Source organism: Rhineura floridana, chromosome 6 (genome assembly GCF_030035675.1).
Source record: "Rhineura floridana isolate rRhiFlo1 chromosome 6, rRhiFlo1.hap2, whole genome shotgun sequence".
Taxonomy (NCBI): domain Eukaryota; kingdom Metazoa; phylum Chordata; class Lepidosauria; order Squamata; family Rhineuridae; genus Rhineura; species Rhineura floridana.
The window spans coordinates 139,545,323-139,573,125 of NC_084485.1; the positions used below are offsets into that span (position 1 = coordinate 139,545,323).

Genomic DNA, 27,803 nt, shown 5'->3' on the forward strand with positions numbered 1-27,803 from the left:
AGCCAATCAACATGAAGAGTGAGCATGTTAGACATTGAAAAATGTCCTTTCATGGTGATTGTAGCCAATCAGAGTGAAAGGAGGCAAGCCAGCCACTGACAAGACAGTTCTCAGCAGCTAACACATAGCCTCCCCTTTCATGGGCTCCTAGGAACATCTTTTGTAGTGGAGTGTAAACTCGTGAGATGACAGGGAGATGATGGCATGTGGAAAAGGAGGCGTGGCTGTGAGGGGGTGTGGCATGGCTATCATGAAGGGACCCTGGACTTCTGAATTTCTCACTACTGGGTATAACAGAATTTGGGAAGCAGCTTCCTTAACTAATCCTTACCACCTATAGAAGAAACAGAGAAGGGTGGGCATCTAATAAATCCAATGAAAGATAAAGCCTCTTTATACATTTTTGGAACACATTGGTCCAAGATAATTTCAACCTTATTCTTTATTTTTCCTTATATAATATTACTTTTGCAGCAAAGTTCCAGGCAAATATATAACATTAATTAAAATGTGATGAAACAGGGAGCAATGAACATATGGAGTGGAGACCTGTCTGCACGTAGGGTCTTGCCATGTGATTAGGACCTCCCTGGTTTATACAACACAGAGAGAGAAGCAGAAAAAAGCAGGGTAGCATCAATGTAATGAGCGACATGTATGGCTAGCATGTAAGGTTACATACTAACTCTTATTTACTTGTAACCCATGATCTGGCCTGGTACCTGCTTTTGGGTATGTGAAAAGCCACTAAATGTCAGAGCCTGCCTCACAAACCCTTGTTTAGGGAATTGTCTCCATCCTCATACCTGTTGCAACTCCACTTATATGACCCACCACATTCTGCCCTGGTTCTCTGCATTGCCCTCCAGCTTCTGCCAAATGCCACTCTGGCTCCAACCATACATAGTCCCTGGCCTCATCTATGGATGTCTCAACTTCTGAAATTAAATTTAGCAACCTTGCTGGCTGGCAATGAAAAAAAATCTATGATGGCTCTGCACACCTGGTGTTTCTCCCATGGGTCAGCGGAAAGAAAAGGCAGTATAAAATGAAAAACCTCCTCCCCACCCCACTTTGTGTTGAATTGTCGTATTCACCTTTGTTATTCTAGGAGAAGAACTGGTTAAAAAAAAAGATTGTGGTTCTTAAGAGAAATATTTGGGCTTGAGTATCAGTGCAAGCTTGCAAGATTGTATAAGATTGATCATATTACTATACAGAAACAAGTGAAAAAAGTGCATCTGGTTTGCTTCTTGGGAGAAACATTATAAAAATTAATATGCTCCCTAGATTTTATTTATATTCCAGAATTTGTTAGCACCTAGATCCAAAGTACTGGTGACAGAATGGCAAAAGATAATCGAAAACTTTCATTTGGCAAAGGAAGAAGTCATGAGTATTTCAGATGGTAGGAAGAAAAACAAAGAAATAAGGAGGTCTGTGTATTTCAGGTGTAAGGTGTTCTTTTGAAGCGTTTCTGAGTTCAGGACTATAAGCTTTGTAAGGTTTTGTTTTGAAATGAGCTTATGGGAAGCATCAGAATGGCATGGGAGTATTTTCAATTTAACATTGCTGAATGTGAAAAATCTATGCCAGCTATAGTATACAGCCACTCTTGTGGCTGTATAATATCTGTTTGGAAACCTGAGATTATTAGAACCAACCACCCACAACCTCCTTGTTACCTTCTGTAGCAGAAGATGAAAGGTTTAATTTAGGGAGCCATTTGGGTAATTTCCAACTGTAGAAAGAAAACAAGCTAGAAATCTTTTAGGATTGAGAGTATATAATACCTTTAAGCATATGAAAGAAAAAATTGAAGAAACTGTCATCTATTAATCAATACCTACAAATTAGATCCTTTCTTAATAAAGTGGTAAGAACACAAGAGATTCAGAAAGAGAAGACATGAATATGAGAAAAAAACAAAAAGGGAAGGTTTTCTAAACTATACTAAATTGTTAGGGGGAAATGGGAAAATATATAATTATATGGTAAAATAGAACAAATGTATGCACAATTAGATACAAAGGAAAGTATGGGATTTCTAGTTCAGGAAGGATTCAAACTTTTCAATAGCAATGAATTACTGCATAAAAATGGTATTGGTTCCCATAGAAGAATAAAATCTACTATATATTTTGGAAAGTGGTTTGCCTATCTGTCTGTTCTCTACGCATTTGGACACCTCTTGAGATATTATAGCCAAATCTGGCACGACAGTTCCCGAGGTTGGCAGCCAGTTTCTGGAAACTATCAGATGCCATTTTGAATCAAGATGGTGGACTAATTTGGCATGACAGTTCCTTAGATGGAGGAGCAGGTTTGGTGTAGCTGGAAACTGTTGGAAACCATTTTGAAATAAGACAGTGGACCAAACCATTCCAACCTCTACTGGTTTGGATGCCTCTGAAGATACTGTTGCTCAGTTTGGCCTGATGGCTTCTGATATTGAGAAGGAGAATTTGGTTTATATCTGGATACCACTGAACATCATTTTGAAACAAGATGGATTGAAATTTTTGTAAGTACACTGATTTTAACCAAATGTGGCAGGAAGCCATTAGGGCTATGCACTGGATTTGGCCAAAGCCTGAGCCCCAAACCAAATCAGGTTCATTGGGGAGGATCCAGGCTTCGACTGACTCAGGTCAAGGCAACCCTGGTTTGCTCTGGGTCAGGGTCCTGGAGTGATCTGGAGCTTTCAGGGGGTATGGTGTTGGGTGCAAAGAAGGAAAGCCAGGCGCCCTATGCAAAGAGCAGCATGGAGCAGTCAAGATTCCCTAGATTGTCCCAAGTCAGGCCACCAGAAGCAATCCGGGGCTGTCAGAGGGTGATGTGTTGGGTGGGAAGGAGGAGAGGCAGGCAGCCTCTGCAAAGAGCAATGCAGGACTGTTTGCAAGTGGGCTTTTAAACAGCCCCACATTGTGCTTTGGCTGCGGGCACCTGTTCCCATCAGGGGAACATGTGTTCAATTAAACTGAGCAGAACTGCACCCTTTCCTCACCAACTGGCAAGTGGAGGTTGCAATCCTGCTGACTGCTTTGCCTACCTGTTACTCATAGGGACTGTGCTGAGGAAACAGACCCCAACAAGACTGAGAAAAGGGTGGCCAAAACTGCAGAGATCCCAATGCAGGATGGGGAGACCTAATCCCGGGACCGGTGAGTTAAAGAGGATGAGAGAAAAATTGACTATTGCCCCACTGTTGGGTCAGCACTGGAGGTTGGTCAGTCTGTCACCTTCAGTTATGGCCCCCATGGTGATGGCGACAAGCTGATACAGGAGTCAGCTTGGGGGGTGGCAGGTAAGTGAGGTGGTCTGGCTCAGGCAATTGATTCCCATAATGTGGTCGCAGCAGCTAGCTGTCAGTTAAGCAGCATCCATGGTGTGGGAGGAGCTGGCATCATCTCCCATGTCCTCCCTTGTGTGTTGTTGCCACTAACATGCCCTAGCGTGATGCATGTTAGGGCCTGCCACCACCAATTTATTATTGTTATCATTATATTTATGACCCACTCTTTACCAGCAGGTGCCAGGGCAGGTCACAACAATATAACCACAATATAAGCTAGGATTGGGGGCAACAATGCAGGAGTGGGAACGTCAGAGAGGGGAGGGGATATAGGCATGGGATGGAATCTGTGCACATGCAGCAGTAGTGCAGGAGCCGCCCACCAAGGATGCATTCCTACTGGCTGCATGGGTTGCTTTGCCATCGTTTTCTGCATGGGAACACATTGGCAAAGCAGCAACCAGCTCTTTGCAGTATGGTTGGAAGGATGTATGTGGTTTTCCTTCCCAGCCATATAGAGTTTAAAAAGCCCTAATTAAACATTCTCTCAAGTTGATTCAGGTTCAGGGAAGGGGGCGTCTGCAGCTGTAGAAATGAACATATTATATTATCTATTTTAAATTTCATTATTTTGGGTTTCTTAGAATTCCCAAGCAATGCCAGGTGCTTTCAGCTAGTTATAAATAAAACAGAGATGGCAAATACTGGGTATTCCACGTGGTCAAAGCGGATCTTTTTCACATGTGATGGAGATGTAGGAAGGCTAAAGTATATTGGCAAACAGTAAGAACTGTTATTAAGGACATTTTGCAGGTTCAGATAAGTGCAGAGGCACTATTATGTGTCTTCTAAGCTATACACAAAGTGATGCAAACATCAGAAGGTATCAAAACACACTAATTGGATGCTATTCATAGAAGCAGAGCTGGGTGTTGAGAAAGCAAGAACAGGTTAAAAAGATATGGGAGCTGGAAATTATAAAATTAACCAAGATGATATGGCCAGATAAAATGATAAGGGAGGAAATGAATAAATGGATTCTTAACCATCACATATACAAAAGATTTAAGTTCAGATTGTTTGCTGCTATCAAGGAAATGAATTTATCCATACTTATACATTTTACAATCAAACATTTAAATGTTTAAATATTTGATACTGAGATTTTAGAGAAAATTCATATATTTATTAAAGAAAAATAGATTGATATTGCACTCACTCACACACACACACACACACACACCACAGTGACTCCTCAGGGTGGATAGTTCTCATTCTTAGGCCATTAAAAATAATGGCTGTAACAGTATTATGTCTCAAGTTTTAATTCCAAAATAAAATATCAGATAAAGATATGACGAAATACAACTTTTAACTGTTTTTAAAGTTTTGCACGAACATATAGAAGAGTATTGAAAGGTTTATATAATTGGATGTATTATATAATATTCTCCTTAATATTTATATTATCATTTAGAGTGGCACATATGTACAGCATGTGTAATGTCTATATTCATATATCTAGTTATATTATATTTTTGTAAGCATTCACAGGTAGTGTGACACTTACAGGTGAGGCAGGCAAGGCGAGGTGAACCGCTGCAGTAAGTGTGTCAGAAGTAAGTAGTAAGTGGTGGAGGCGGGTGGTTTAGGGAGCTGCCTGGGGGGGGAGTGATGGCAGTCCCTTGCAACCAGGCCTGGAGTTCAGCCTCACCAGGTGGGTGAGAGGCCAGCCACAGGCGGGGAGTTCTGGCACCCCCTGGGGCGTTGATGGTGGAAACGGAGGGAATTCTAGTGACCCTGGGGTGATGAGGTGGGAGAAGGAGAAGGAAAGCTCTGGTGACCTCTGGGGTGGGGGGGGAAAGGGAGGTGAGCTCTGGTGATACCTGAAGGGAATGGGGGAGAGCTATGGTGAACTGTGGGGGAAGGGGAGCTTTGGTGATGCAGGGGGAAGGGGGATTGGTGACAATAGGCTGGGTGGCAAGTGAAGCGAGCAGGGGCAGAGCCCCTAGTATCATTTATATGAATAGCAGCTTTGGAGCGATTTTGTTGGGGCTGCTGCAGGACAGAAAGTGTGAAAAGTGAGCTCCACACATGTTGTGGTTCACACCTTGATTCCTCCCCCTTAGTTTAAAAATACAACAAAACCCAACAAACTAGATATATTAAATGCAATGATTCATTTAAAGTATCATCAAGTTTGGCTCATAGTAGGTAAAGAAGAAAGTACATGACCCATTGTTTCTCATGTGTAATTTCACAAATTTCTAGGCAAAGCTGTGTAACTCAGTGTTTATACCTGTGATTCTCCAAAGGTGTCCTGAGGCACATTAGTGTTTTGTAAGAGAACTGCTAGCATATTGCAGGAATTAAATTCATTTAAGTTATAAGTCCAACATTTGTGTGAGCCCCAAAAGCCCATTTTGAGAGATGGTTGCCTGCTGTATCGCTGCATGATGGATTGCTCTGCCCTCACTCATCTCCAGCAGAGGCCGATTGGAAGCATCTCAGGCTCAGCCATGTCTGTTCACTGCATGTGACTTCATCATGCAATCTTTCCCAATGCAGAGAAGTGCTTTCCCTCAGAGGAGACACACCTAGAATGGTGGCTCATACAGAATCACAGGGGCTCCTCTCAGGGTGGATAGTTCTCATTCTTAGGACTTTAAAAGTAAGCCTCTTTGGCTGTCATAGTAGTGTCTCTAGTTTTAATTCCAAAAGAAAATATCAGACAGTTGGAAAGAATTGGTCTGTTTCCCTTCTTCTAGTTCCTGTCACTTCCTCCAGGGTTATATTTGGCACTCAGCAAGAGGATACAGAATTCATCCTCTGAGATACAAGTTCTTACCTTCACAGGTTGGTGATAATGACCACTCCTTATTTTCACATGTGACAGTGGCTGATCCAGATATTTCAAAACCATTGTGGCACTGATAATGCACCTGGTGGCCAGGCAGGTAGATGTCTGCTGTACCTTCCACAATATCAGCGTTGGCAACATTAGGGGGGTTTCCACAGGTTGCATCTAAATGGGGAGATAATGCAAGCATATGTTTTCCCCCAAAATGGTGCATTCTTCAGGGTTCTGCCTAATGATTACTCACTCTTACCAGGGATTTATGTTGGTCTATGACCGCAATAAATTATTCAATTATTCAGCTTACCAGGGACAAAGACATGAGTATCCGGCCTTATGTGCTAATGTATACAAAACTTGGCTCCAGATTGTGGTTAAGGAGGACACAGCTTAACAACAATGCCAGGTTCAGATGACACACTAAGCCAAACCTTGGCTTAGCTGTGGTGCTGCACTTAGCTATAAGAACTGGGGAGTAACAAAGTGGCTGCAGTCTCCTCTCCAGAAGCACATTTGCATTAAGCTATAGTTTGGCTTCGTGTTATGTGTGAACATGGCCATTGAAATAGAGGGCTTCTGTTGCAAGGACATTGCATTTTCCCATTACTCCAGTGGCTATCTTTGTTGTTGGGAACAAGTTCACTCTCTCTCTTTCTCTATTGGATCCAGACTAAGTCAACTGCACTAATTTAAAGCAATGGGATTTAAATTATACAGCCGGAAGAGTGGCTGTATACTGTAGCTAGCATGGATTTTTCATATAGCACCATGCTAAATTGAAAATACCCCCCATGCCATTCTGATGCTTCCCATAAGCTCATTTCTAAACAAACTCTTACAACACTTAAGAGAATCGAGAGTTCAAAGTGTAAAACAAGAGGGGGGAAATCCAGACTCCTGTTGGACTTTTTTCTGTCAGTGGTCTCCTAATTTGTTGAAATTAATTAAAAATCAGCCATGTATACATAGTTCCTGTAATCCTATTACTGACCTTGCCCCATGTTCTGACCTTCATTTTTCTACAATTTAAAAGTTTAAAAAATGCATGGCAGATCTTTAATTAATTTAAGAAAATTAACATTGGGGTCTATGTTAGCACAGGCATGCTCAGTAAGAACCAACTGTCAGTGTTCTAAAAGCCATACTCACAGTTGTTTGGCTTGGCTAATCGGGGGTCACACCTACACCAGACATTTATTCCACTTTAGACAGTCATGGCTTCCCCCAAAGAATCCTGGGAAGTGTAGTTTGTGAAGGGTGCTGAGAGTTGTTAGGAGACTCCTATTGCCCTGACAGAGCTCCAATGGCCAGAGTTGTTTAACAGTCAGCCCCTCTTCTGGAGGGACTTGGGGGATGCCATGACTGAGTGGAATAAAGGTCTGGTGTGGATGTGGCCAATGACAGTTTTGGTTTCAATTTGCGTCGGAGACTACATGTGCCTGCTGTAGAATAAAAAGGTGGGGGACCCCCCACAACATAATGATACTGTTTACAATGATTCCCTTTTGGAAAGGAAAGGGGCTTTCCCCCTGACCATTGTCCACCTACCCAATTTCCTCCTCTCCCTCCCCCTACACCCCTCCCCCTGTCCCTTCCCTCTTATCCCCAAATTCTTCCAAGCTACACAGGAAGTGGATTGGACTACGGAAGACCAACCCAAATGGTGTTTGAATTTGACAAATTTGTAGGGCAGTACAATATCTCAGAGAGGAGGTCAGGTCTCTTGCTCCCCTGGTGCATTCACTATAGCTGCCCAATTTCTCTCCTTTTTAAAGTTTGACAGAAATATCTGTTGGCTATAGGTACATTCTCGTCAAGTGACCAAGCAGGGAAACTTTAGAAAAGTTGTCTCTTTTTTCCTAAATGCTAGCATTTGTGGCTTGTGGGAAAAAAAGTCTAAAATACGTTTCTGGACTAACTTACACAGCTGAATTTGCATGTTAATTGCTGTGTAGAATGTGTTTGAATGAGTACGTTAGGCCCAGACTGGATACTGCCTGTGTCATCAAAGCAATTAACAGACTATGCGATTCCCCTTGAGAAAAGACTCTGCAGCAAAGTGGCCTATCTACACAGGGATGGTTATTGTGCTAAAATCATCTGAGAAGTACCAACTCAAGATTACTAGAGCCAATGGAAAAATCTGGCATTTAAAATTTATTTACTGTTTTATTTAACTGTTTACATTTTGGCCAAAAGGTGCTGAAAATAATGCACATCAATTAAAAAAAACCTAAAACCAGTAACATCAGGAAATTTAAAATACTAAAAGCACGATCCAGTCCCTCACAAGTGGGGGGTTCATGAATGGAGGGATTTCCATGGCTTTCTCCTTCTCACACCTGAATACATTTACCAGTTTCAAAAAGCATCCAGGGATTTGGAGCATGGTGTCATCAGTATGCTGATGGCACACAGCTCTATCTCTCTGTTCCATCTGAACTAGGAGAGGCTGTGAAGGTGTTGGGCAGATGTCTGGAGGCAGTATTGGCTGGATGGGAGCCAATAAACTGAGGCTGGATCCTAATAAGACAGAAGTGTTGTGTGTGGGTAGTTCCCATGGCAGGGAATTAGGAGTGTGGCCTGTTCTGGTAGGGGTTGTTCTCCCCCTGAAGAAACAAGTTCATAGACTGGAGAGTACTCTTGGATACCACCTTCTCACTAGAGTCCCAAGGAGCTTCTGTGGCTAGGAGTGCTTATGTTCAACTGAGGCTAATTCATCAGCTACAGCCATTCCTGCACTGGCCACATATGTCCACGATGACTTCCCATCTGGACTACTGCAATATGTGGTGTGTGGGGTTGCCCTTGAAGACAGTCCAGAGGCTGCAGCTAGTGCAGAATGCAGTTGCTAGGCTGGTAAGTGGGGCATCCACTGGGCCCAATTCAAGATGTTAGTACTAGCATATAACGCCATAATCCTGGGACCAAAAATATCTAAAAGAGTACCTTCCCCAGTATCAACTATCTCAGATCCTACGATAGGCAGGCGACGCCTTGTTGGTGGTGCCAACACTGGGTGCTGTCTGGTTGGCATTGACCCATGATAGGTTCTTTTCAGTGGTGGCTTCCCATTTGTGGAATGCCTTCCCCAGTGAGGTGCATCTATGTCCGTCACTATTGACTTTCAGGAAGAATATGAAAACATTCCTGTTTGCCCAGGCATTTGATGGCTGAATTGGAGTGTTCTGGGCAACCTGGAGATCACTGGATGAAGTAATGTTTTTAATTAATTGTGTGTTAGACTGTTTTTAACTGTTTTAAGATTTTTTTTAATTGTTAAATTCAATTATTATTGTTGTTGTTGTTGCTGTTATTAACAACAACAACAACAACAATAATACTTAGACTAGCAGGCCGGCAGTTCCCCACTGCTGATTTACATAGTTGTCGCACTTCACATTCTGGTCCACATAATTATGAGTCTTGGCAACATCTTTACTCTTCATGAGTTCCCTGAGGAAGATTTAGCTTCCTCCCCAATCCTCAGAACACACCACTATCTGCAGCAACAGTGACAGTTCCTTTTCCTCACACACAAGGAAGGCAGACTGCAATGGTTATTTTTTTTCTGCTACAGATCACTTACCCATTCATTCCACCAGAAGAGGTAAGCAAGCAGTCAGGGCAGCTAGAAGAAACCACCAAGGATAAAAAAGGTGAATATGCAACAGCTGTTGTTCTGAGCTGCTCTCACTTCTTGCTTGCTTATTCTGGTGGGAATATTTATTTATTTATTTCAAAACATTTCTAAACCACTTAATATTTAAAAAGCTGTAAGTGGTATACAAAAATACAACATAAAACCTGTTAAACAGTATGATAAAAACATGAAAAGAATGTTTCAGTAATAACAGAGTCTTATAGGCCAGGGAAAGCCTAGGCAAAAATATGTCATTTGAAGTAACTGATGGATGATGTTTCATGTATGGCAAATGAAAGGGCAAGCCTGGCATCAGCAGGTGGCTAGATCAGGCACTAGCCGAAGGCCCCTGAGGCCCAGAAGGGCCCCTCCTTAGGCATGAAGGGTGGAGCTCCTGCTCAGTGATCTGTGCTGGCATCGGGTTGTGGGGCAAATCACAGCCAGTGACCCAACACTGCCACGGATTGTGGAGTGGGAGCTCCACCCTTCCAGGCAACACCCCCTTGATGCAGGTGGCATAGGCTTAAATAGGCCCGCTTGCTCCACCTCCCTCGTTGCTGTGCTGGTGCGCAAGTGCACTTTGTGTGCCCACATCACCCAAGATGGCAATTGGGACATCCCTAAGGGGTTGATGCCCACCCCCACCATCTTGGGTGATGGCAGGCATGCACACACAGCATGCTGATGCAGGGGTGGAGCAGGTGGGCCTGTTTAAGCCTATGTCACCTGCATTGGGAGGGGGTGTTGGGGAGCATGATGGGCCAAGCCCAGGGCAATCTGGTGCCAAGGGCCAATCATACTGCAGGGGCAATCACAGAACATGCCTGTTTTCAGGTCACCACCCTGTGATAGCCTGAAGTGTTGAGAGGGAGTTCCACAGCTGGGGTCCACTACACTGAAAGCACAGCTTCTAGTAATCATGAGCCATGCATCTGAGCCATAGGGGACCACCACCAGAGACTCCCTCTACAGATCTCAGTGATTGGGCCGGGATATAAGGAATATATGTTAGGAACAAGACCCTGAACATAGCCCAGTAGTTGATTTGCAACCAATGCAATTTTTTCAGCACAGGCATAATATGTATGCATCCAGGTGATCCACTCATCAACTTGGCCATAGCATTCTGCAGAGACAATGAGAGATAGTCAGTGATGGAAGGAGCCACCACCACTCCTTAGGGGAGGAAGAATGAGCAGCTGTTGTTCCTGCTGCCAATCACTCTCTCACCCACCCACCCACCCATTGGAGCCTTTTCCCAGCAGAACAAAAGCAAATGGAGGCTGCTGCTACTTCTGCCACTGCTACCAACTGCTTGCCTTATGGGCGAGAGGGAATTATTGCTCCCACCATCACTTGAAGCAGTGTCAGAACCACCTGAGAAGACGTGCCAGAAGGTATTTTCTAAATAGCCTCCATATCTGGAACCAGTACTAGCAGGAAGAGCCTTTATCTAAAAAGGTACAATTTTCGATGTGTTAATGCTAGATAGTTTTCCCAGCAAGTTTCCAAAGAGAACCATGGAAGATGTTGTGTGTGCAGTGGCCGCACCTCTTACTGAGTTGATGGGAGAGGTATAATATGATGGGACACGCTGCTGTGTGGAGTGCTCAGATGCAGATACAAATAAGAGAGGAACCAATGGGTGCAGGAAGACGGCAATAGAATGATCTGATGAATTGACCAGGGGCTCTTATCTTCCCAATTATAGGAGGGGTTGACCACATCTCTGGCTTTCTGAGAACATTCTGCATCTAGTAGCTTTTGTATTTATATGCCTAATACCGAGACAGATCATTGCCCATCTAGCACATTATTGTCAGCAATAACCAGCAAAAGCTCTCCGAAGTAATTCCTAATCTTTCTACCAGAGATCATTTTAACTGGAGATGTCAAGGTTTCAACATTTAAGCCCATGTTTCTGAGCTACAGAGATGAACATAGCAAGGATGTTCACTTGCTGTTCACTATCTGCCTTGCTGTTCAATCCAATGATTGAATCACCCTGTTTCCAGAAGTAAACTACCTTAAGAATAGGCAAAATATGCAACATACTTTCGCAGATGGAAGGTTTCGACCACTTTCCTCTTTGGCATGTCACATTCAGTGGTCCTTCAGCAGCATAACCTGGTATGCATTTGAAAGTTACTGTTTGCCCAGGCTCATAGCGTTTTCTTGTTACTCCATCATATGCAGCTTCAAAGATCTTGGGGGGCTCTCCACATGACTTTTCTGAGAAGACAACACACATGAAAATATGGCTTTCAAAACAAGTCACCATATTTATGTCTGGATTTCCCTACTAAAATATGGAACAAAGCTGCATTTGAAATACTGAACGGTGTGTGTGTGTGTTTAAAATGTGAGATGTGAAGGGGGGAGAGGGATCAGAGTTCTTCTCAATTGGTTGAATATTGTAGAAAATATATATTACAGGGAAATAAAACAAATGGTTTGGTAATTTAACATGTCTGTCATGGGAAATCCTCAAATGTTTACATTTGGGCAGGTCCTTAGTTTAGTGGTTTCCATCCTTTTTCCCCGTTGCCTGCTCACAAATTCCAATTTGTCTTCCAAAACCCCCTAAATATTGCAGGCTTGTGGAGACACAACCTAGGGTACATTCTCATTTTATGCAGTGCAGTGGCTATATCTGTTGGGTTTTGCCATTGCCTTACATAAACTGACAGGGCAGCCCATAATACATGCTATGCTCTCATGCTGATGAGCATTACAGGAGAAAGCCACTAAAGGTGGATCAAAGTCTTTTGGTCAAGCTCTTTTGCATGGAAGCTTGTCTTCAAACTGAGCATCTCACTGAGGAGCCCCTGAAAAGCTTCTGAGGCATCCTAGTGTTGCCTAGAACCAAAAGCAATGCCATGGCTGGAATATTCAAGCAACAGAATATTATACAGCAATGTGAATTACCCTCATCGCTACATGAACAAGAAGATTTCAAGTCTCTGAAAGTTTGTAGGTTGTCAGAACACTTCATTTGAGGCAGTGTAGAGAATGTGCCACCTTTTCTATAGATTTCTGGTTTGTCAAGATTTACATGAGAGCTTGGAAAAGTTACTTTTGTGAACTACAACTCCCATCAGCCCAATCCAGTGGCCATGCTGGCTGGGGCTGATGGGAGTTGTAGTTCAAAAAGGTAACTATTCCAAGCTCTGATTTATATACACTCACTGGCCTCCTTGCCTCATATCTCCCCTGCACAGTCTGCATAAGGTTGAAATCTCATAGAAACCTGTCCACTGCACCTACAGTCATCCCCTCCTTTCAGTGGAAAGCCCCTTACCTTTGCAAGTTGGTGTTTGGGACCAACTTGTATTTTCACATGTTGCAGAACTTAATACACTCATTTCAAAGCCATCATGGCAATGATACTCCACTGTTTCACCAGAAGCATATTTTTTCTGGGTACTGTTTTTTACCTCACCATGGGCAATTGCAGGGGGATCTCCACATCTTACATCTGGAATGAGACATGTACAGTATGTGGTGCTAGTGGTGAATAACATCAAATGGCATAAAGAACACTTCCATAGGGTTTAAGTACCCAAGAGATCCCCACTTTTTCAAGTGGTAGGAAGTTTGGGGGTGGCCACTACAAAGTCCGTTTACTTGGCAAGGCAAGGGAGAAAAAAACTGGAGGCTGATAGCGTTGTTGTGATCACAGTTATATGCACTGAAGATGGGATAGCAGGCAGGCACCTGAACACACAACACTATGCCTGTGGAACAAGTTGTAGGATTAACCCATAGTAGCACAACTTGAAGTAGGTTCACTAAGAAGTTTGTTCCAGTTAAGTGAGTAATTGGCACTTAATCTCATAAAAGTTTGCTTAAGATTTCAGGGATACTTTCCATTCCTTAGCTAACTGAAACTATGGCTGCAGATGCAAGAACACCTAGGTCAGTACTATGCATAGTATCCTACAGGAAATGAAGAATATTTCCTTCTCCTCATGCACTCATGAGAGTTTACTAAGGAAATATGAAGGATGCCAATGGGTTGAAAGGTGAGGAATGGAGTGATGGAGAAGAAACTCGCAATAAGATAACCCATTCAGGCATTCAAGGTCTGCATTCAATGAAGACACGAGTAGAGGGAGGATCCTTCCTCTATGCATGTTCACTGAATGCCTGAACAGAGCCCAGCTACATACAGCTGTATGTGCTTGAGCCTAACTGTTGGGCTGTCTGTATGAGGGCCCCTTTCGGGCACACAGAGGGCAGGGTAGATCCTGACACACTCCCCCATGTGCATTTACTGGGTCCATGGCCTGAATGCAGTGAAGGTAGTCACCTCATATGTTTTGCCTTACTATCTTCATAGGGGAGAAGAGGAAGACACAAGGCTGCTACATTCGGCATGGACTATGCTTTCCTAGTAGCATCTAGTTACAAGTAAAAATAAACAAACTTTTTATTACATCACATCATGATGATCATGATGCATGATCTAGCTGAAGGGTGGAGAACATGCAGACGTCTGCCTAATTTCATTCAGGTGGAAAGGAGGAAAAAGATGGGGGTAGTGGCAGAAGAGAAAAGGGGGTGACAGAAAACTGGCCCTCAACAGAAAAAGGATTCACCAATAAATGTGGGGTTATAGCCAATATTGATCACTTTTAATCTCATTTGGGCACATCCCATGGTGGTTTTGCACTAGCAGAAAGCACTTCTGCTTACGCAAGGCAAGGCACCAAATTTTTGCCATTCCTTCCTACCTACTGCAGGCCCTTCATATCCCCCCAAAAGCTGCTGCTGAAGGTGGGGGGAGTACTCAAACAGTATAGGATATATGGCACGGAGGCTTGCAGTAGACAGGGGGAACGGCAAATATTGAGTGTCCTGCCTTGTGCAAGCAGAAGCACTTTCCATTGGCACAAACTCCTATTAAGTACCATCCATTAATTCAAAGAGAGTTAATTCTCAGCCACCAAAATCAGTAAGACATAATAGTTCTTAACTTTGGCTGAGTTGTATTGTTGTGAGAAGCAGATTACGTATAGCTATGATGGTTTTATTTATTTATTTTTGTTTTTTATTTTATTGATTTTTATTGTACTTATATAGTTTCTGTTTGAATGGGACACACCCTTAGATCACTTGTGATGAAGGATGGATTATACATGTCATAAATAAATAAAACTGTCCTTTTGATCATTACTTAGTTATAGCTATAGATTTGTTTTATTGATCTTGAAGGCTCTAGTCTGAGAACAAAATTGTCTGTTAACAGCTAGGGATGTTTGAGAAATTCAGTTTTTGCAGCTTCTGATACAAACTGACCTGATCTACACCTCTCAGAATAACATGTGGATTTTAGTTATCAACACAGCGTTTGATGTTCCAATGTACTTCTTGACTCCATTTTTTAAAAATCAAAATACTTTTTTTTTAAAAAAATCATCATTTGAGATAAATTATGTTTAGAAATACATATTTTGCACACAAATACATTTCAAATTAAGTATATATGTGTGAATTTTTGTGCAGAGTTCAATTCAATATAGATTTTTATGCAGAATTAAGTACTGTATATCAAGTGTGAATTTCCATGCAGAATTCAGTTACAATAGAGAATTTTTGTGCAGAATTCAATGCAATACAGAAACAGAACAGACTTATGGGTGAACACATGCAAAATTGACACAAACCCCAAACAGATTGATTTGTCCATTCCTATAGAAAGTGAAGGAAATAATATACAGCTTATACAATTTCTAGAGATGAATTGCATTTTTGTCACATTTGTCATTTATATTTTTCTTTGATCTCCAGTTTCTGAAAATAAAAATACAAAATATGAAAGGAAGAGCATACTTACCAGTACAGAGTGGGGGATTTTGCCACTTTCCATCTTCACATTTTATTTTTCTTGGCCCTTCAAGACGGAAATGCTCCTTACACCTGAAGCCTATCTCCTCACCGCTCTTGTAGTTTCTTGTCTCCGTTATGTCAATGGCATTTGGAAGCTGAGGTGGTGGTGGGCAGAGTTCTTTAACAACAACAACAAATCTTTCCATTAGAATGTAGTGATACAAAGTAATGTGGGAGACCTTGAATGAGCAGAATATTTAGCAATCTATTAAAAGTGAGCATCTAGAGAAGCTTCCTCTTGAATGGATTTGACATTGTTATTAGTTGTATTTGTCTTGATCCAAAGTGCTGCCTGGTGAATCCTACACAAACAGGATGGTTTCTGAGATTTGTTCCAGAGAGATTCCCATGTTGCCTATCCAGGTTCCCTATAACTCAGTGCAGTGTGAATGGTGTCTGACTAGTGCAGTGTGAAGAGCTGCTGCTGGAATGTACATTTATATACTACCCGTCCTCCACTGCAGTGTTTTAACCAAAGTATGGTTCAGTCCAGGTTTGCATGCTTCTTGCACTGCATGAGATCACACCAGAAATGTGCTTGCTGTCAACCTTAATGTGACATGCGAAATAGGATCATTTAAGCCAGATTTTTGCTACGGTAAGGCCACAATTGAGAAAGAGGAAAGGTCTGCCACCCAATCCAGGTTTTTGTGTTTTTGTATCCTGGGCACCTCAGCTGAGTTGACCTCTGGGCTGGCTCTCTAAGAGGAACGTGAAGAAGGGAGAATGCTCTCTGTGCCATTTGGACAGCCAAAGCCATTAGCTAAGTGCCGAGAAAGAACGAACTGGCTGTAGGGATGGCTTTGCCAGCTGCTAATTCTGTCCTTGAGTCGATGGACTGGTTTTTCCACATGACAACAATGCTTTTGTTCATGAAGGGGATGCACCTAATACTGCTGCATGATGTCACACCAGCGGAGCAGGTAAGGCATGCAGAGCTCATGCAATCTTAAAGGGGGACTTTTCAAAGGAGCTGTGCCCAGGCTCCAGATGCTGTGCGGGAAGCCACTCCTGAAATGTTCTGCCACACTGTTGATCCCAGTGGCCACATTTGTCATCCTAGCTGAGAAACCATGAACTTGTATATAGCATGCAAAACTGTACCTTTGCATTCTGGGTCAGGTGACCATTTTCCATTAACACATTTTGTTTTATGAAGTTTGGAACGACAGGTGTAGCTTGTAACTTCGTTGTTGTTAAACTGCTTTGTCAGAGGAACAGTTGGTACAAACGCTGCATTCTGTGGAGGTGTACATGATGCTGCGACATCTAACAATTCAAATATTGTCCAGGTCAAGTTGTTTGTTAGCAAACAGCAATGAAAAGGAGTTAATCAACTAGAAAAATCTCACTAGTATTTTTCATGCATGCTCAATTTCCAAAATACCTTTCAGTCTGTATTGCAATTAATCCTTGCTGCTGTCTTGGCGAACAAATCATTATTATTGTCATTTTAAAAAGGGAAACTGAAGTGAAGAAGCAGTGACTGACTTGCTCGAGGATACATTGTATGTCCGTGGCAGAGGCCTCCCAGCAATAGGTCTAATTTTCTATCCAATGGATCACACTTCTTTTCAACCATAGAATTGCATATGGTTCATAAGTAGTGATTGCATATGGTGCATAAGTAGTGTCTATGTGAATATTAATTGCATTTATCTCCAATGCTATAGCTTACCAGTGCATAATGGTAGCTCCCACTGTCCATGAAGACACTTAGCTTCTTCGGTCCCAGCAATAACAGAATGTTCATCACATTCATATCTCACAGTTTCGCCATGCCTATATAGATTTGAGTCACTATTGACAGGATGCCCATTTGTAATATCTGGAGGTGTTCCACAGGTTCTTTTTTCCACTGTTGAAAACAGCATGAAGGAATGTGAAATAAAGTATTAAATCTTCATTACCCTCTCATTCCCCAGTTGTTGTGGCAGCTTCATTCTCTTCAGCCTCTCCTACACGCCTAATAAGAGAGTTGCCAAGAGCAGCCCTCCATTCAATGCCGGCCCCAGGCATGCTGGGGCCCTTGGGCATCAGCTTGCTCCGGGCCCTGTTGTGTGCACATGTGTGTATGTGCATGTGTATGTGTGAGGCCCCCATGCCCCCACCTACCTGTCTCCACTCCCTTTCCCCCATGCCCCCCACCTACCTGTCTCCGCTTCCCCTTCCCCTGGAGCTACAGGGGCCCCTCTGCTCTCCTTCCACGATCTGCAGCAACAGCCGCAGATCGTAGGGCAGGAGCTTCTGCCTGCCCACCATTCCTTCACCCCAACTACCTGTCTCCTGTCTTTTAGCATTGCCATTAACCAAGATGGCGGACATGGTTTCCCTAATGGGATGAAGCCTCCGCCACCATCTTGGCTGATGGCATGCATGTGTGCTACACGTGCACATCTCTGCCATCAACCAAGATGGCAACAGGGGTTTCAGCACCTTAGGGAAACCTCGGCCACCATCTTCATTAAGGACAATGCTAAAAGGCAGGAGACAGGTAGGTGGGGTGAGGGATAGGTGGGCAGGCGGAAGCTCCTGCCCTGCGATCCGTGGCTGTTGCTGCAGATTGCAGAAGGGCCCCTCAGGGCCCCCTGTAGCTTCAGGGACCCTTGGGCCAGTGCCCCACCTGGCTGCCCTTTAGAACCAGCCCTGCCTCCATTTTTCATCCCTGCTGCAGTTCATCCTGTTGCAGAAGTGGAATGAAGAGCCAGACTTCGAAATTATTATATGATTTTAACTTCATTCTTTATCATTGTGCCTTGATTTATTAAAATTGTTTTGTTCAGGTTTGGTTTTATTTCCAGCCTGAAGCATTGGGAATCTAAGAAGAAACTGGATATCTCTGGATGCTTTAATTTCAAAATAGTATTTAAACTGTAAAGCAAAGAATGAAGACACTCATGTCAGTCTGATTCTACTTCATACTGTGAATTTAAATGTTCTGTTCCACTTTCCCCTCTGTAAATCTCATTCTTCTCCTGCTACTTTGGAATCTTCTATGATGAAAATTCCAGTTATGGATGGGGGAGAAATTCAATTCAATTTGCATTTAAAGCCGGATTTTTCAAATTTGCACTTTCTGAAACAAGATGAGAACTGAAACTCAGCCATCCTTCAAAATCTGCAGATATCCAAAATTTGCCAGGCAGTTCTCCAACCAAAGAATGTTTACAAAAATGCATATATTAGGGGAATGTGTGCATAAAAATGAATATTAAAATAAAATACAAAATGCATTCTATTATGAGAAATTGCTTGCAAAAACTCTCAAAACTTCATACAAAAATGTATTTAGTAGGAGAAATTCACAATAAAATTCTAAAGAATTTTCATGAGTATTTTTAACAAGAAAATGCATAAATTGCTACAGATATGTGGAGGACTGAATTTAAGAGTGGAAAAGTGAGAAACTGACAAACCAAAATTGACAGGTCCTTCCATCCCTAATTCCAATATGTATCCAGAGAGGAAAACCTAGTACAATACAGTATCTACAAGTGGTGGAAATTGCCAAATTAACAAAAATAGGTTTGTTTCCTGTGAACATGTTTTTCTTGGGTTTATTCTTTACCTGTGCAAAATGGTAAAGGTGTCCAGTTTCCATCAACACACTCAATCACCTTTGATCCAGTCATTGCAAACTGGAAATTACACTCATATTCCAACTTTGCGCCATGTTGATACTCTCCATGAAGGTCACCAATAATAGCACCATCTGAAATGTCGGATGGTGGCTGACAAGGGGTGACTTGTTCTAGAAGTAAAAGAATATTAACTCAAAATAAGTACTCATAGGACATACTTCCATGCAGTTATTCTTATGATTGCACAGGATAATTTTCACAACTATATCAGACACTAATTACTGGATGCATTGATAGTGACATTTAGGTGGGAAAGACCCAAATGCTTAGCACTACACATGTAGTTCCTACTTTCATTCATTAGCACCTGTGGTGTGGAAGAAGCCAGGGGGAAATGGTTGCCATGCTGCTGAGTGAGCCCTGAAGGGCAACTACTGGGGGGAAGGGCAGAATATAAATTAAATAAATAAATATGCAATCAATTAAATAAATAAATAATTGGATAAACAAACAAACTTACCTTGATTTGAATTTAATTGCATGGAAAGCCAGTCATCAGAATCATTCTTTCAGATGGTAAGGAGAACACTACCCTATACAACAGGGTATATCTTTTTCTTGCTAACAGAGATATATTTATGTTGCTTACGGGAGGAGTTTTGGAGGAAAACTGAGACCAGGGATGCATGCCTCTTGGCAACCCCAAGCTTGATTTTACTCTTCCTTCCAGCATGATTTAAGCCATTAGGAGCTCTACCCCATAAGCAGCTTCTCCAAAAGTCCTTGGAGAAATTATTAAGTAGTAATAATAATAATAATAATAAAATTTTATTTAGCAGACGCCCATCTGTCCGACTGAACGGACACTCTGGGCGACTTACAATATAAAATACAATATAAAATACAATCTACTCATATACATAATCATCACATTATTAATATCATAACATCTCATCTGAAGACCATCTTACATTAATACAATGTAAAACCTAACCCACCCCAGAGATCCCATAGGCCTGCCTGAAGAGCCAGGTCTTCAAGACTCGGCGAAAAGTCAGTAGGGAGGGGGCATGCCGAAGGTCAAAGGGAAGTAAGTTCCAGAGGGTGGGGGCCACGATCGAAAAAGCCCTCTCCCTGGTCCGCACCAACCTAGCTGTCTTAGTCGGTGGGACCGAGAGAAGGTCCTGTGAGGCTGATCTTGTTTGGCGGCATATTTGGTGATACTGGAGGCACTCCTTCAGATAAACTGGGCCGGAACCATATAGAGTTTTAAAGGTTAAAACCAACACCTTGAATTGGGCCCGGTATACAACTGGCAACCAGTGTAATTCAATCAGCACTGGGGTGATATGATCGCGGCGGCGGGTCTGCTTTATTAAGCGTGCCACCGCGTTTTGTACCAGCTGGAGTTTCCGGACCGTCTTCAAGGGTAACCCCACGTAGAGCGCATTACAGTAGTCTAATCGAGAGGAGATCAGGGCATGTATCACTCGTGGAAGCAGATGTATGGGAAGATAGGGTCGCAGCCTCTGTACTAGATGAAGTTGGTACCAAGCTGCCCAGCTCACTGCAGAAACCTGAGCCTCCATAGACAGCTGGGAGTCCAAAATGACCCCGAGACTGTGGACCTGGTCCTTCAGGGGCAAACTCACCCCATTAAGTATCAGGTCAAAATCACCCAACCTTCCCTTGTCCCCCACTAGTAATACCTCAGTCTTATCGGGGTTCAGCTTCAGCCTGTTCTCTCCCATCCATCCACTTATGGACTCCAGGCACTTGGACAAGGTATCCACAGCCAACTCTGGTGAAGATTTAAATGAGAGATAGAGCTGCGTGTCATCTGCATATTGGTGACACTGCAGCCCAAAACTCCTGATGATGGCTCCCAGCGGTTTCATATAAATGTTAAATAGCATGGGAGAGAGGATAGAACCCTGTGGCACACCACAGTTGAGGAGCCAAGGGTCTGAAACCTCATCCCCCAACACTACCCGTTGATATCTACTGGAGAGATAGGAACGGAACCACTGTAAGACAGTGCCTCCAATTCCCAGTCCCTCCAGGCGACTCAACAGGATACCGTGGTCGACGGTATCGAAAGCCGCTGAGAGGTCCAGGAGGACGAGGAAGGTATGTTCTCCCCTATCCAACGCCCTCCTCATATCATCCACCAGAGCGACCAAGGCTGTTTCAGTTCCGTGTCCAGTCCTGAAGCCCGACTGGAAAGGATCTAAATAATCTGCTTCCTCCAAGTGTGTCTGTAACTGCTTTGCCACCACACGCTCAATTACCTTGCCCAAGAACGGTAAATTGGAGACTGGGCGAAAGTTGTTTAAATCTTGGGGATCCAAGGAGGGCTTTTTCAGAATAGGTCTTATCACTGCCTCCTTGAGGGGCAATGGCATTACACCCTCCTCCAAGGATGCATTTACCATTGCCTTGATCCCATTGCCCAGTCTCTCTTTACAGCTCATAACGAGCCATGAAGGGCAAGGATCAAGTAAGCAAGTGGTTGGTTTTACAGTAGAGAGCACCTTGTCCACTTCATCAGAGAGAAGAGGCTGAAACCGATCCCAGCAGACCGGATTGCAACTGGTCGCCTCTGGACCCCTACTTGTAACCATGACGTATGGAATCTTGTCCTTTAGGTGCTTGATTTTATCGGCAAAGTGTTTAACAAATGTGTCACAGGAGGCTTTTGATTGTTCCATAGGTTCCTGTGCTACTGGACCGACCAGGCTTCGGACCACTTGGAACAACCTCCTGGGACAGCACTCTGCCGACGCAATAGAGGCAGCAAAGAATTGCCTCTTTGCTGCCTTTGTTGCCCGCTGGTAGGCCGCTATTGCCGCTCTAACCAGTGTCCGATCACCTTCAGTGCACGATTTCCGCCACCGGCGCTCTAGTCGTCTCACTTCCTGCCTCAGACTGCGTAACCGTGGTGTATACCAGGGTGCAGTCTGAGTTCTATTCAGGAGAAGAGGACATTTCGGTGCCACCCGGTCTATTGCCCTAGTGATCTCCTATTCCACTCCATCACCAGGGCTTCGACCGGGTGGCCTTCAGTTAGCTCCAGATCACCCAGCGCATTTAGGAATCCAATAGGCTCCATCATGCGTCTGGGGCGGACCATCCTAATAGGTCCTTGTACAGAACAAAGCACTTTCCCATTGACAACCCCCCTTAATTTATTTATTACATGTCTATTCTGCCCTTCCTCTCAAAGAGCCCAGGGCAGCCGATTGGTCAATAATAAACAATATAAGTAAAAACTTCTTTTAAGAAGTTAAAAACAAGTGTTAAGAACTCTTAAAAACTTATGGCATCTTCAGCTGGTGAGGGAGAGAAAATTAGGATTGGGGGACAGGACAGAAATTTCAAATTCCTCCCTCCAGTATATTGAAAACTCCATGTGGCTTGATCATGTCAATTTTCCATTCCTCCTCCCACCTTTTCCTCTAATTGCCATGGCTCCCAGGGGGCAATGAGCAAGCTCTGTCCTTGTTGAACTATGTGGGGAGGGGGAAGCTAAAAATCCATTCCACCTTAACTACAGAGAGGTATCCATGGCTTGGAAATAGTATCATTGCTAGCATAATATCTATAAGATTCATAGCTTAGGATAAAAAATGTCAATTAACTTTAGAATATGGAAGTTTTGCATGAACTGAACTAAGCCTTTCAATTCTTTCACATGTTATTTTGTTCATTGAGTAGCATGTATTTTTAAGTATTCATCAAGAATTTCGCTATTTACAAAATGATGGAATCTGAGGCAAGTAAGAAGAGGAGTCAACAGTTTTGGTGTCCAAAACCTTGAAACATGTTTGGTGGACACTTTTAAGTCCTGGATCAAATACCTGAAAATTGTTCTATATTCAGCAAAATATTATAGAAGTTTATTTTCTAATGTCAAGTCTTTAGAGTATTGTTTGTTTTAGCAATACAGAAGGAAAAAAAAACAGGAAAACTATAAATGAATAAATATCACAACTTTGCAGCTATGTTAATTGTGTTGGTACTCCTACCCTGATAAAAGTACCAAGAGTGCCAGCACAAAATGGCTGGCATAGGCAGCAAAAAAAGAGGTGCAGGTACTGTCACAAAAAAGCCACAACCCTGCATATATCTCCTCAAAAAAGTATTTCACTCATCTTTTTGAAAGAAAAAATATCCCATGACAATTCTTCATTCCCAAGATCATCAGTTTTTCCATTTCAGGTTGGTCAAATATGGAGGGAAAGTCCCCTCCCAACAAATTTACATAGCCTTCACATTTTGTACCTGTAGTCTGACTGAAGATAATCTAGACCAGTGTTTCCCCAACTTTTTCCCCCCATGGTCCACTTGAAAATTGCTGACAGTCTTGGTAGACCACTTAATTATTTTTTCCTATCTGTTGTAGCAATTGTAATGAGGTGTGCTAGTGCTGTATGATTTTTATAGCTTCCTTTATTTCTTATATTGTATTTTACAGTATTACAATTTGCTTCCCATAGAATTCAAATGATAATACAATGGAATACAATATAAGAAATAAAAGTAGCAATAAAAATACAATTAAAAATCAATAGGAATATTTAATGCAGATGTTTCATGGACTACCTGAATGAAGCTCATGGACCACTGGTGGTCCATGGACCACAGTTTGGAAACCTATGATCTAGACTCATTTCAACACAGTTTCCAGGCAAGACATTGTCACAGAAACTGCCTTGGGTCAACCTGAAGGATGACCTTCATCAGGAGAGAGTCACAAGGAATGCAACCCTGTTGATTCTTCTGGATCTTTCAGCAGCTTTTGATACCATCGACTGTGGTATTCTTCTGGACTGAATGTGTACGTTAAGACACTGAGGCATAGTGTTACAGTGGTTCTAGTCAGAACACAGTGCAGAGTTATTTCCAGAAGATAGTGATGGAAGACTTCTGTTCAGTCCTATGGGATCTTTGCAATGGGATCATTCTCTGGTCAACCCCCCCCCATCACATGAAGCAGCTGAGTAATGTCATCTGCGGATTTAGAGTGAAGCATCATCTGTATGCTGAGGATACTCAGCCCTATTTCAACGTCATCTAAGTCAGGTGAAGCAATAGGTATTCTAATCTGATCCCTGAAGACATTAATAGGCTTGCAGAGGGCCAATAAACTGAATTTCAAACCTGAACATGCAATGTCAATTGTGCCGCTTGCAGGTACTCCTGCATCCAGCTCTGTTACTCAGGGCCCAGGTGGCTTCAATGACATGGAACATTTTTTCCACCTTAGATCAGTTCTTATTCTCCAGGTAACTATCCCATTTGTTGTAGATAGTATAAGTCTGCATTCACACATGGGGTTCATTTTGTTAGTTTTACTGATTTTAATGGTAGCGCTTCTGTCCCGATTTCTAACATTCATGTCACACTGTAGTACCTGTTGCACTATGGAATTGTGGCTTTTTGATCAATATACCACCATGTCACATTAAATTTCATTCATAATAGTGAGCATGGTGTGACGCAACAATTAACATCATTGGACATGTTGCTCCTCCCCACCCTTTGCACATTTCTGTTCCCCCATAATTCCCTCATGAAAATGGTGGGAAAGAACTGTATGCCACCAGTACTCTGCCCCAAATTTCATCACTTTACTCTCACGATTTTCTCAGTCAATGGAATTACAAATGGAACCAATTAACACAGAAATAAGAAATAAACTTCCATTATATTCTACTAGATTTCCAGAAATGGCTTTTACATTGTATGAAAAATCAAATATAATGTGGAAATTATCAGGTAAGGAAACTTCAGGAAAATGGAAAAAACTGCTGTTTGAATGCAGCCTAATCATGGTTATTTATGCTCTGCAAACATCCCATTTGGACTACTGCAATATGTTATACATGACTAGGGATGGAATTTTCTGAAAATCTTGATGTTGGGTTTATTTACACATTTTTTTTCATTCCAGTCCTGCTCCTTTATCTCAATGAAAAGTGAAGGGTTTGTTTTACTGATTCCACTGAAAATATGAATATGTATAACATGCATTATGGTATATGTTATTATATGTGTAATATCATACAGCCACGAGATTGGCTGTATACTATAGTCAGCGGGGATTTTTCACATTCCGCAATGTTAAATGGAAAATATCCCCCCATGCCATTCTGAGGCTTCCCATATGCTCAATTCAAAACAAAACCTTACAAAACTTATAGTTCTGAACTCAGAAACGCTTGCTTAACAACCCTGTCAATTTTCATGGCAATACATAAAACAGTCAAAGAGCATCGAGAGTTCAAAGTCTAAAAAGAGAGAATAAAACTCAGAGCCCTTTTGGACTTTTTTCTGCAAGTTCTCATAATCTGTTGAAATTCATTAAAAATCAGCCATGTTCACAGAGTACCTGTAATCTTAATACTGACCTTGCCCCATACTCTGACCTTCATCTAGTGCAGTTTAAAAGTTAAAAAATGCCTGGTTGATTTTTAATTAATTTAAGAAATTTTGGCTGGAAGCCTATTATAACTCAGTGCATGCTCAGTAAGGACCAACTGTCAGTGTTCTAAAAGCCTCACAGCTGCTGGGCTTGGCTAATCAGAGGGCCACACCCACACCAGACTTGATTTCACTTGAGACAGTCATGGCTTCCCTCAAAGAATCCTGGGAAGTGTAGTTTGCGAAGGGTGCTGAGAGGAGACTCCTATTCCCCTGAGAGAATGGTTTAACAGTCAACCACTCTGATTAAAGGTCTGTGAGAGAAACAGGGTGTCTCCTAGCAACTCTCAGCACCCTTCACTAACTACACTTCCTAGGATTCTTTGAGAGAAGCCATGATTGGCTTTGAGCCATGGCTTTGAGAGAAGCCATGATAAAATGTTTTAAATTGTTTTTAAAAGATGTGTTTTTAAATTTGTATATTTGTTTTTAATGTTTTTAGTTATTGTAAACCGCCCAGAGAGCTTCGGCTATGGGACGGTATATAAATACACTAAATAAATAGATAAATAAATAATGATTGTCCAAAGTGTAATAGAGGCCTGGTGTGGATGTGGCCAGGGACAGCTTTGTTTTAAATTTGGGTGGGAGGTAGGGTTGCCAGGTTCAGGGCCTGAGACTGATCCTGTATCTTTAGGAGAAGAGAAAGTCAGCCAAGTGCCGGTGTTCTTGCAACAATGTAATGGGAAAAACCACAAGGTAGAATTGTCCCTTCCCCCTGCCCAACTGTGAAAGATACAGAAGACGTCTTGGTTGGAAGGCCCAGCCTGGTCAGTTTTACCTATCCTAATCATGATTGCATAGGAGTATATCCGATCATACAAATCATATATCATACAAATGATCAGACCTGCCTTTTCCCTCCTTCCCCTTTCCTCTCCCTTTCTCCTCCCCACTTCCTTCTTCCGCCTTCCCTGCCCACTGCAGCCCTTCGTTCCTCCCCCCAGTCTCTTTTACCTATCCTAAGCATGATTGCACAGGAGTAAATCCCACTGAACTCAATAAACATGCAAACGACCACATCTTCTTCTCCCCTCCCCCTCCTGCCTGCTTCCATCCCAGTCCTCCCCTCTGCCTTTCCACCCCTCCCTCCTCCCCCATCCCCTGTGGTCAGTTTCACCTATCCTAAGCATGATTGCCTGGTGTGTGTGTGTAAATCCCACTTAACTCAATAAGCATGCAAATGATCAATCCATTCTCAGCAAACTTCATTAATAGGCAAAAAACCTTGCGGTTTAAGAATGTACCTATAGCCCACAGATATTTCTACCAAACTTTAAAAAGCAGGGAAATTGGGCAGCTATAGTGAATGCACCAGGGGAGCAGGAGACCTGAACTCCTCTCTGAGATATTGTACTGCCCTACAAAGTTGTCAAAATGCAAACACCATTTGGGTTGGTCTTTCACAGTCCTATCCACTTGCTGTGTAGCTTGGAAGAATTTGGTAACATGTTTTTAAATGCATTTTAAAGTTTGGTAGAAATATCTGTGGGCTATAGGTACATTCTTAAACCACAAGGTTTTTTGCCTATTAGTGAATTATATGTAAATTATACATATATACAGATACATACAACAATACATATCACTATATAAACATACTTATGTCATAATATCTATAATGTGCTACATAGGGCTTGACTCATTCATAAGCATTATGCATACAATACGCATATGTTTCCATAAAATGTTTGGGTTTAATTTTGCATATAATGTTAGACTTTAAAAAAGACAGAAACAAACCCTGACTATGCACAAGCAGCTTGGACACACGTGGCCACTTGATGCAAGAGGCAGTTCAATGTGGACAAAGCTCAGTCAGGTTGGGACCACCACATTCAGTGTATAAATATGTTTAAAAATGATTCCTCCTCCATTCCTATACATGGAGCTGCCTTTGAAAGTGAACAGGAAATGGCAATTCATCCAGACTCCAGTAGCTAGATTGCCAGTCAGGGCCATACATTTGGATCACATCTTGCCAGTATTAAAAGAGTTTGGGAGATGCATTATAAAAAAGCTAGAAACAAGTCTGAAGAACACCAAGTG

At 42.4% G+C, this 27,803-nt stretch overlaps 1 protein-coding gene across 3 annotated transcripts in view; it reads right to left on the minus strand.

Annotated features, from left to right (window-relative positions):
- The window catches only part of CFH (complement factor H), a 108,993-nt gene that overhangs the window by 10,720 nt on the left and 70,470 nt on the right, over positions 1-27,803 (minus strand). The window contains exons 13-19 of one of the 3 annotated variants that reach the window (XM_061633978.1): positions 19,256-19,438; positions 17,366-17,545; positions 16,792-16,956; positions 15,635-15,805; positions 13,097-13,273; positions 11,851-12,027; positions 6,144-6,320 (exon numbers count right to left, since the gene is read on the minus strand). In XM_061633978.1, the coding sequence (XP_061489962.1) occupies positions 6,144-6,320; positions 11,851-12,027; positions 13,097-13,273; positions 15,635-15,805; positions 16,792-16,956; positions 17,366-17,545; positions 19,256-19,438 (1,230 nt within the window). The remainder of the gene's footprint in view (positions 1-6,143; positions 6,321-11,850; positions 12,028-13,096; positions 13,274-15,634; positions 15,806-16,791; positions 16,957-17,365; positions 17,546-19,255; positions 19,439-27,803) is intronic. The other 2 variants (XM_061633980.1, XM_061633979.1) reach the window with 2 other exon arrangements.